Source organism: Salvelinus alpinus, chromosome 8 (assembly GCF_045679555.1).
Source record: "Salvelinus alpinus chromosome 8, SLU_Salpinus.1, whole genome shotgun sequence".
In the NCBI taxonomy this organism is placed as follows: Eukaryota; Metazoa; Chordata; class Actinopteri; order Salmoniformes; family Salmonidae; genus Salvelinus; species Salvelinus alpinus.
The window spans coordinates 78,962,171-78,972,846 of record NC_092093.1 but is presented as its reverse complement, the minus strand read 5'-3'; the positions used below and the strand labels follow the sequence as shown (position 1 = coordinate 78,972,846).

At 41.1% G+C, this 10,676-nt stretch overlaps 1 protein-coding gene across 1 annotated transcript in view; it reads left to right on the top strand.

The window, feature by feature from the left end:
* The first annotated feature begins 2,038 nt into the window (after window positions 1-2,038).
* Window positions 2,039-10,676, top strand: part of LOC139583756 (enhancer of polycomb homolog 1-like) — a 46,397-nt gene continuing 37,759 nt past the window's right edge. Inside the window, exon 1 of the mRNA XM_071415194.1 lies at window positions 2,039-2,578. Within this exon, the coding sequence (XP_071271295.1) occupies window positions 2,426-2,578 (153 nt within the window). The 5' untranslated portion in view covers window positions 2,039-2,425. The remainder of the gene's footprint in view (window positions 2,579-10,676) is intronic.

Here is a 10,676-nt window from a genome sequence, read left to right as displayed (position 1 = left end):
GACGCCTGCTTGATTGAAGCGGGGTACATGGGTCCCCCTCCTCTCCCCATCAATCTTTGTAGTTGGTTGCATTTCCTAAACCCTTAGTAATTCACTTTACTTGATATCACATAATTTTGTTACTTTTTATATAATTTTTCAAGCATTCGGACTGGAGATTTGTGTTACAAATTGAACGAATCAATGGGTCCTGCGCACTGTAGGGACACAAGGGCGGCCGAGTGCCTATACTAGGCTTATGGCTGTAATTATATTTTTATGTCAAATGTCTCAACATTATTTCTCACTTTTTTTTCTCGTGAGTTTTCATGTTGATCAATATTTTGGATATGCTAGCCTATTGTACATGATCAAATGTCTGATCAATACATACAATTCTGAATATAGTCATTTACAATGCTAATGCAGAGGCACCAATAAATTGTCCAGTCCACTTATTGTATGCTGTTTGTCATGTACATTCCCTTATGTCTAAGGTGATTCAGGCTTTACGAATTGTTGTGACGTATCGGTGAACTATATTCTGTAATTTAGTTAAAACAATAGAAATACAATTGTGTATTGCTGCTGTTTGTCTGATATCCAACAGTCTATGATCAACTCAGAGCATTTTGCAGAGAAAATGGGTTGATGCATACATACTATTTAGGCTCGGAATGACGTGGCCCATTGTTTACCTTGTTACCTGGCAATGCCCACAAGGGTGTTTCAAACAGCTGTCAGTCAAGGCGGGGTCATGAATATAAGCTCTCTGCCCAAGATACAACTTCTTATTCTGAGGATTTTAATAGCATACAAATATTATGGGTTTTGGTCATAGGCTATTTTTACTTAGGAAATAGTATGACTGTGGGACCTTATAAACGTTAAAACGAGGGGGTCGAAATTGTACTTCACTCTGAGCCAGCCGTGTGCGAAGGTACCCACTGAAAACCCTATGGAGAGAAGGGTTTGAGAGCTAGGTTGGAGCATGTGCTTGCATGTCCAGTAGCTCTCTAGTAGGTTTGGGCCTACATCCTATCTTCTGATCAACAAATGATCTCTAACCTTAGCGGCATAGGTTTCTAAAGCTTGTGTTGGCATAGGTTTCTAAAGCTTGTGTTTAAGGTTGAGCATAATGTTGCTAGCAATACTCAGGATATTTTAGATTAACCTTTACTTGCCGATACTTTCTTTGTTCTCATTGTGTGAGAACTGTGTGCAAATATTGTGTGTGTAAATCTTTGTGTTTGGGTCACACTGACGCGCTGTCATACCACCTCTAAATGTGGCCAGGGGGCCTTCTTTCGGATGGGATGTTAAACTGGTGTCCTCTCTGTAGTCACTAAAGATCCCATGGCACTTATCGTAAGAGTAGAGGTGTTAACCTCAGTGTCCTGGCTAAATTTCCAATCTGACCCTCATACCATCACGGTCACCTAATCATCCCTAGCTTACAATTGTCTCATTCATCCCCCTTCCTCTCCCCTGTAACTGTTCCCCATGTCGTTGCTGTAAATGATGTGTTGTCAGTCAATTTACCTGGTAAAATAATGGTTAAATAAAACATTTATTGGGAAGAGCGGTTGAAGTAGGAAATAACCAACACTGCGCAGTACTCTTAGGTTATGCCACAAGAGGGCGACATTGACTAACAAATGGGTCCCATAGAATTAGTAAACTCATCTTTGATACATTGAATCGTGATTTTCTTTTCATATTTATTTAGCAAATGATTTTCACAACAGTCTGATGCACTTGTATACAACTATTCAAGTACCCCATCTAGAGTTCGTGCATCGTAACATTATACAAACTGTCAGTTGCTTTAGTTTATTTTACAATTCAAATTAAGTTATTGTATTCCAGTTTTTTGGGGGGGCTGCGTTTTGTGCAAACTATTAATAATCGCGCCAGGGCATTCTGTCGCCCTGTGCTGTAGAATAAAAAATAAAATAAAACATTTACAGCAAATTATTTCGTTCGCGGGTAGCGCGCACTGGTTTGCAGCTGCCTCTCATAGTATGTGAATATTCATGCCAGGCAGTTTTTACGGTGGGAACGTGTGAGTACTCCCCTTCCCCCAGTACCCTCTCCCCCGGGCTCCGCGAGCGCGCACGCGTGCAAAACCGTGTGGGAATGGCTGTTGTGTGACCGGGGGTTGGGCCGCTAGGAGCTGCTAGAGTTTGTAATGTCCGCCATGTTGGCCATGGCGTATTGAACCAGGGAGAGCGGAGCCTCGGAAAAAAGAGACCGACAGAGAGCGATCCAAACCCGGGCCTTCCCGGCTCCGTTCGCATCTCCATATACCTACCCTACTACCAATCGAACGGTTGACTTCTGGCGAACATCACAGATCCATCCATGAGAACTCAAAGCAGTACTGTTGTGAACCTTAGGTTATCGGTTAGATAAATGCTGAATCTTACATTATAAAAAAAAAAACATGAGTAAATTGTCGTTTCGGGCACGGGCGCTGGACGCTACCAAGCCTCTACCCGTCTTTCGCTGCGAGGACTTGCCAGACCTGCACGAATATGCCTCTATCAATCGGGCAGTACCGCAAATGCCAACTGGGATGGAGAAAGAGGAAGAATCGGTATGTTTTATCGCTGGCAGATTCATATTTGATATGTTTTCCACATTTTCACAATATGGGGGGCGTCGCTATCTTGCCTGCGCAACTTTGCACAAAATGGCGGCCATATCGGTTTACCGTGAACACGGTAGATAGCGACGAAATTTGCGTGTTACACCTACATTTTCCCGTTAATCTAATCCTAACCGTGTATTGTTTCGAATTTGGGTTCGTTAGCCGTGTTGTGTCCACTTATTTCAAATGGAATTGTATTGGAAAGCACAAAGGGGTCACGTGATTCGTTTCGCATCCGCCATTTTGTTGACTTTCACTTTGCCAAAGACTGCTGGGGATGGGCTTTGAAGTGGTGCCCTTACCATGAACAAATACCAGGGGGAGACATTGAGTCGACATGTTTTGAATGGGCAACACATTTGGACAGATCGGTAAAACCGACCATGTACGTGTCTGTGGGAGTGTCACTAGTAGTAGTGTTGTCACGATACCAGAATTGATACCAAACCAGGTTTAATATCACGATACTCTATACCGAAACGATACCACAGCAAAGAAGAGGGTATTAGTTGAAGTCATAGAATAACCACTGACTTTTCCCCCTTTTTTTTCTCACATTGAACAATCTTATATAGTGTTTTCAATTTCTTTCAAAACATAAAACTTCATATTACCCGTACAAAAATAGATTGCTGTTTTTAAACTGAAGTAAAAGTATAGTCACTGGTTTTGGATGCAGTAATTGCAGACTAACTACAGTGTAATGCAGATACACAGCAAAATTACTGCAGTAAAATAATAAAAAAATATATATATTGGAAGCAGTATTTGCTGCATTCTGCAGTTTCACTGCACTCTTTTTTTGTAAGGGAATATCTTAAATATTCCTTGTGCCAAACCCTGAGACTTGAAGCATACAAAAGAATTGTACAATTTAAATCTAAACCGTTTTAAAATGTAATTTGATACATTTCAGTTAATTTGCTCATCTATGACCATATTGGGTCAACTGCTATTCATTAGACCTATGATTCATTACAGCTAAATAATTGAATGTATTAAATGAATAGATTATTTCCAAAATGACAACACATTGAAGATCATTTCTGAAACTTCTATTTTGCAGTAGTCTACACACCATATGATGGATTTTACACAGCATAATGATTCCCAGGGTGCAATGCTCCGCCCAGGGCTGCTGGCTGGCTAGTGGCTACTGCTAGCAAGACCAGACAAAAGCGAAGTAGTCTAAATATATTGCTGTCATAGCTAACTTATGAGTGCATTTCACATTAATTTGGGGTTTTAATCATATCAGGCTCACATGAATGTCAGGCTGAATATATGTTCATGTCATTGTCGCTTATGAACACTTTACATTTAGTTGATAGTAGAATGTTAATATGCAAATTAGAGGTTGACATAGTAACAGGACTCCCTCCGACATGTAGGATTCCGGCAAGATTGGGGGGGGGGGGGGGGGGGTTATAAATATGTAAAGTGTGGTGAATTTCATATAATAATAAATAAAAAAAATGATGCTTAATATAGTTTACTTAAAGATGCAATATGTAACTTTTTGGGCATTTTGATCAAATTCAGATAGAAATGAGTTATAGATCTTTCATTCTCATTGAAAGCAAGTCTAAGCATTAGCGCTGCTCTCTTCCCCGTTACTGTTTTTCTTTTGTAAACCAGCTTCAAACAGCTGCAAATAATGTTTTGGTTATGGAAAAGGGTACAGTGATTCTCTACACTAAACTTTCTTGTTTTGTCACACAAACTGAAATTTAAGTGAACTATTTTAGCAACCAGGAAAAGGGTGATTTCTGCTTTATTTTTTAATAAAAAATGATTTCCTTCAGTCAGCACACACTCTCACCTCGCTCCAGTTGTAGTAATTTACTACTGTACCTCAGATGCACACGGAGACGCACACAATTACACATGTCCAATATCCATGAGTTCATCCGACTCTTGAGTAAGTACAAGGGCTGCCGTCATTGCCAAAATCTCGTAATGTGGTTATCAGCTGTGTACAGGCAACTGTCTCCTGAGCACTGAGCAGCAAAACGGAGCAGTTGCTATGACTACTCAGAGCAGCTGTATTGCATTAGTAGAAACCAAAACTGTTCTCAGTGCATTTCTGACGCTTTTGACCAGCAGAAATTACTTTTGCAGGTTAGGATTAGCTAAAATTGTTCCGTTGTGACTAACATCTAGCTACAATGAGGCTTGCCCAGAGAAAAGTTTTGGTTTCCACTTATGCAATGCTGCAGAATTGGGATGGGACAGGAAAGTTCCAGGGTTATAGAACTATAGCAGTATGGGAATTTTGTTGACAGGACAGAACAGGAATACATTTTTACTCTTGTGTCAAACTCTAATGAAATGTCACGTGTTAAAATAGTTTGTTGTTTGCAACTAAACCTTCCTTGCGCTGCAGTGCTTTGTAACACATTTTACATAGTTGTTTCGGTGGACTGGTCCTCATCTGCCCTGTAAGCAAAGTATTCCCATAGATCGCCTCTGGAGCCAGTTTTGTCAAGCTGCGGGTGGAGGTATGATGTTTTCGTTAGAAGCCATGCTGTCAGCATTTTCTCTCTCTTGCTTCTCAAGTGGCTTGTGCTGTCAGCTGCATGCAGAAGCACAAGTAGCGAGCTTACTACTGCCCCCTTGAGAAGATTCAGACATATTACTAGTTACTCGATCCTCTCAATCCGTGTGACATGAGACACATTTAGTATCGAACTGTTTTTCATGTTATAGTATCGAAAAAACTAGTCAATCATTTTGATTGTGAACAGAAAAATAAACATGTCTGCATTTTCTAATTCAGAAGTGTGCCCAGAAGCTTTTCTTAGCCATGTGTCTCAGTGACAGGAGTACGTAGAGATGGGATCTGTTGTTGGAAGTTTGACCATAGTCTAATTCTTCATTCAAGCTAACTACAGCTGACAGAAAACAAGCATTTTAGAAGCCAGTATTCATAAAGCCAGTATTCATAAAGGAATGCTGCTAGTTGTTAGATAGGTAGCTATGGAATGAAGTAGCAATCTATGGGTATAGTGAAGCCCAGACTCCTGAATGTAATATAGCTAGATCTGAGTTCAGGCCAGGGATTTGAACCAACATGATCTTCCAGTGCTTCGTTCTGAACAGAACCATAAAAAAAAAATCCCACGTTTTCCGACCGGCAAAATACATTTCTAAACCGGTGCGAAACCCCACAAAGTACCGTTTTATCGTTCCTTTAACTTGTGTAATCACGTGTTTTACATTTAGCTCATTAAATGACTTCACTAATCAGTGCTGCTAGAGCAGGCAAGCTAGTTGTTTACATGCGTGATGGACAGACAAGTGCCACCAATGGTGCACGACGCAACAGAAATTTTGCGGGTGGAGAGCGAGCGAGAGTGGATTGAGGAGGCTTGAAGCGCATCTTATGACATGCATTATCTGACTTAGGTCAACAGAATTATACCTAGGGAGGAACTTTGAATATCCTTTGAGCTCGCTAGCTAACAAAACACGTCTTACCTTTTTGTAGTTAATATATCTAACGGGAAATGTGAGCTATACCTATAGTATCCTTAACTAGCATTGGAAATGTTAATCCATTCTCCTCTCGAATTAAAAAATCTCCATCTTCTGAATCACGCTTGTAACGTAAATACAGTAGTTTATGCTTCGGAGGGGGAGGCGCAAGTAGCCTGAACACACACTGGCAAAGATGTTCAGCTTGCATGCAGACACTGGAATACATTTGATTGACAGTGAAGGCTTTGCATAGGTGCTTTGTTTAGCGTTTGCCTGGAGTGTAACATAACGTTATTAACCGGTTCCCATGCTTTTAAAATAACAGTTCTGTTCCGGGAACAGTGTGGATAACCTTTTGTTCCCTGTTAAATTTCTTTCTGTACCTTCAAAAAAATTGTTTTTGGTTCTGTTCTGTGAACCAGTTCCACCCCCTGGTTCAGGCTGATGCTGTGTGTGCACATTTTTTGACTGTCAGGGGGTTTGATGCAAAACAACTTTGACCCAGTTTTGGGTTATAATCCAAAACAAACCCAGTGGCCAATTTTGAGCATTGTGTTATGGTCTGAGAGACAGTGGGTTATTGCCTCTTCATTACCTCACCAGGGCATCAGAGGGGGGTGTCTTGTGCTGAGATGCCTCAGTGAACGCAAACAGAGGAAGGGACTGGGGGTGCAGTTCATTTAACTATCAGAAGAATCCCACCAGCCCCTCTCTGTCCTGTGCTTTCTCTGTTATGTAACTGCTTGGAGTGACAGAGACCGAGGGAGATAGAGGCTGTTTTACTTCAGGGGCCCAAGTGATATGCAGCGTGGCTGCTTTGCTGTCTGACCCACATTTACACCAGTGGGAACTGGATGGGGAAACCCTGGATCTGTATCCTAAATGCCACCCTATTCCCTTTATGGTGCACTACTTGTGAACAGGGCACACAGTGTTAGTGGTCAATTAGTTCATTATGTAGAGAATATGGTGCTATTTGGGACACACTCTGGGAGCTGATTGACTTAGGCAGACTGGATGGATTGGTAGCTAGCTTCCCCTGACCAGGAACTGGTCTGGTGGTTTTAAATCTGGAACGCAAAGCTCTCTGGCTGGCGGGCTATTGTGAAACCATACCGGAATTAACAGCATGCATATTTTATACAGCTCAATGTTTTATGCAGTGTTTGTGGAATTTTGAAATGGAGGAAAGTGAGGGAAACTAAGAAATCGAAAATACTGTTTGGCTGGATCTATAATGGCCATAATAACTTTTCCCTTTACTGTCCTGTACCAAATTGATTGTCATTGTCTTGTGGTGGATTTGTCTTTGTACAGTTGGGCTACTTGGTTAGTGAATGGACTGGGTCAGTAACCAAGCGATCGCTGGTTCGAATCCTGAGCCTGCATGGTGGGAAAATCTGCAGTTCCGCCCTTGCGCAAAGCAGTTAAGCCCCGCACTTCAATGCAGAAGACACATTTCGGTTGAATGCATTCAGTTGCGCAACTGACTAGGTATCCCCTTTGAGCGCTTGGCTATTATGTCCCATGTAGTGAACAATTTCCAACCCCTGCCTGCCTCGCACAGTTTGAGTTTTGTAATCCGTCAAGAGGAACATGTCAAGGACTGGGAGCTAGTGTTTCATGATCCTACGCATTATTACACCTAGCTAGATAACATCACAGTACACACAGCCTTATACATCCCTGCTTAAATGTTGAGATGCTGCATGATTGGAGTTCAGTGCACCTGCTACTTTACTAGAATTTACTATTAGGCTACTATAATCTGTACAGAGATCTACTCGAATACTAGTCCTTGATCAGGCATGTGTGGACATTTTATCTTATTTTATTGAATGTAAGAAATTAATTTAGGGCTGTCACCGACTTAAAAAAAAAAAAAAATGTAGACCAGGAGTCGTCTGTTCTTTCGACCAATCGTCTGGTCAACATTTTTACATGTGTATTTCTCCATATGGACATTCCCTATATGTTTTAATAAAATCAACAATATGTAAACTACAGCCAGCTTGTCTGATGCTTCAAGCACTCTGTGATTCAATAATTAAAACACAAATGACTCGGGGGAGCCAGAGAGCCTAACCAGAAGAAGAGAAACTGTTTCCGAACCACCGCTGCTGCTGGCTTTCGCAGAGTCTGCCACTATGCTCCTAAAGTTGCCAGTAATAGTCTACACCAGGGGTCGGCAACCTTTTCCGTTTGCAGTGCCAATTTATCTTACCACTTCAACCGATCCGCATGCCAGTTCTGATTTTCATATGCACATTTTCATGGAACAGTTTCATTTATTTTATAATAGTCTTCGTATCTCAATCATTGTCATGTGGTTAATCAAAATTATATCGAAATGAAAATATACAAATCAAAAATTAACTTCCATTGCCTACGATGTAAAAATAGCTTACATAAATCCAACAAATAAAAACATTGCAGCCTGCAGGTAGAACATATATACTGTGTAGTAGCTATGCATGGCCTGTGTGCAAGGAACTTGAAACATTGTATCAACTGTGTCCACCCCAAAAGTTAACAATCTTGCGACGACATATAAAATGTTATGAACCCTCAGTTTCCCATGCCAGTGAGCTCCATACAGACAGCTGTATTTGCGCAAGGATAAGTAATCAGGAAGGCCTATTTTAAGACGTATCCACCGTATCCGAGCATAATTTCCCCCCTTACACGCAGAGTGGTTATCGAAAGGGGGAGAGCTGGAAAGATTTTTCAAATTGACAATATTTCTTCAATATAGGCTTTCTCAATGGATGTAAATTGTGATTGGGAGTCCCATAGGGCAGCGCACAATTGGCCCAGTGTTGGCCGGGGTAGGCCGTCATTGTAAATTAGAATTTGTTCTTAATGGACTTGCCTTGTTAAATAAAGTTTTTTTTTTTATTGCCGTGCAGGCCAGGTAGCCTAGGCCTACATTTATGCGTAATCACGTGCGTCTCCTTACTCAACATTGACCGGAGCACTCCAAACAAAATGATTAATAAATTGACCACTTGTAAATGGAATGAAATAAACCAAAACTTTTCACATGTGTTGCCTAGGTTGTGCGCTCCGCAAACGTGTCCACTCTGACAATGAACTTAAAGTAATAATAATATATTGAATGCATTAATGAACAGACATTACAGTAACCAATCAAACATTGTATATTGGGAATTAAAAGTAAATTATACTGGTGTGCCATCCCCACGGCCTCTGCAATGGATTAGTCCACTGAGACGGGTGTCAGTCAAGATGTACCACAATTATGTTTCGCAACTGCTCGACTAAAAAAATGATCGGTCAACCAACAGCCTATCGACCGAACAATCGACTAAATGGGGAAAGTTGTAATTGAATTGAATGTAAGCCTACCTCTACCTTTGATTACACCGCTCTGACTGAGAAGACTGGCCTGGAGTCATCGGCTGTGTCACAAATGGCACCCTTATTCCCTATATAATCCACTAATTTGGACCAGGACCCATGTAATCAGCTTAAGTCTGAACACCTGCTGGAGGCCACACGTTGGTTGTCAAGGCAACTTTTATTGGAGTCACCACCTGTGCACCCAGGGATCATTAAATCATTCGAATGAATCAGCTGTGAAAATAGGCTATGTGACATTCTGTTTTATATCTGTTTTGGGAGTGTGGCATAGCTGTGTCTCAGGTAGTTTAATGGCAGTAGGGTCGTGTAGTGCTAGCCTGGTTCCAGAGGTTTCTACTCTTGTCAATGCCAACTCAGTTTTGCATGACCAAGATTGAGAAGGAGTTGGCATGATGGCACAAACAGACTGGCACTGAGGCAAGCATGCTGCTTCTTGTAGCAAGGTTTCTGTATCATAGCTATCATGGACTTTCCTATCAGGGTCCTTCTCTCTTTGTCACCATACACACTACAGGTTATACCTGCCTTAGCTAATACTGCTACGACAGGGGTCTTCAAGCTCTTCTTGCCCAGGCAAATTGGCAGCCCAGGAGCCCCACATAATTAGAAGAGGAAGTGTAAACTCTCAGCTCTTTCCCTGGTTAAGCAAAGGTTGGCAATACTCCAGTAAGTGTAATTAGCGCAAGTGTAATTAGCGCAAATTAGTAATTTGTTACATTTTAGGGAGTGGCATAATAAAGTTGGCATCATTAGGAATAAGATCCTTCGCTTTTTTTCTACTGTAGGTACAGTTGAAGTCACAAGTTTACGTACACCTTAGCCAAATGCATTTAAACGGAGTTTTTCACAATTCCTGACATTTAATCCTAGTAAAAATTCCCTGTCTTAGGTCAGTTAGGACCACCACTTTATTTTAAGAATGTGAAATGTCAGAATAATTGTAGAGTAATTTATTTCAGCATAACCTTTTTTCATCACATTCCCAGTGGGTCAGAAGTTTACATACACTCAATCAGTATTTGGTAGCATTGCCTTTAAGTATTGCCTCCACAAGCTTCCCATAATAAGTTGGGTGAATTTTGGCCCATTCCTCCTGACAGAGCTGGTGTAACTGATTCAGTTTTGTAGGAATCCTTGCTCACACATGCTTTTTCAGTTCTTCCCACACATTTTCTATATG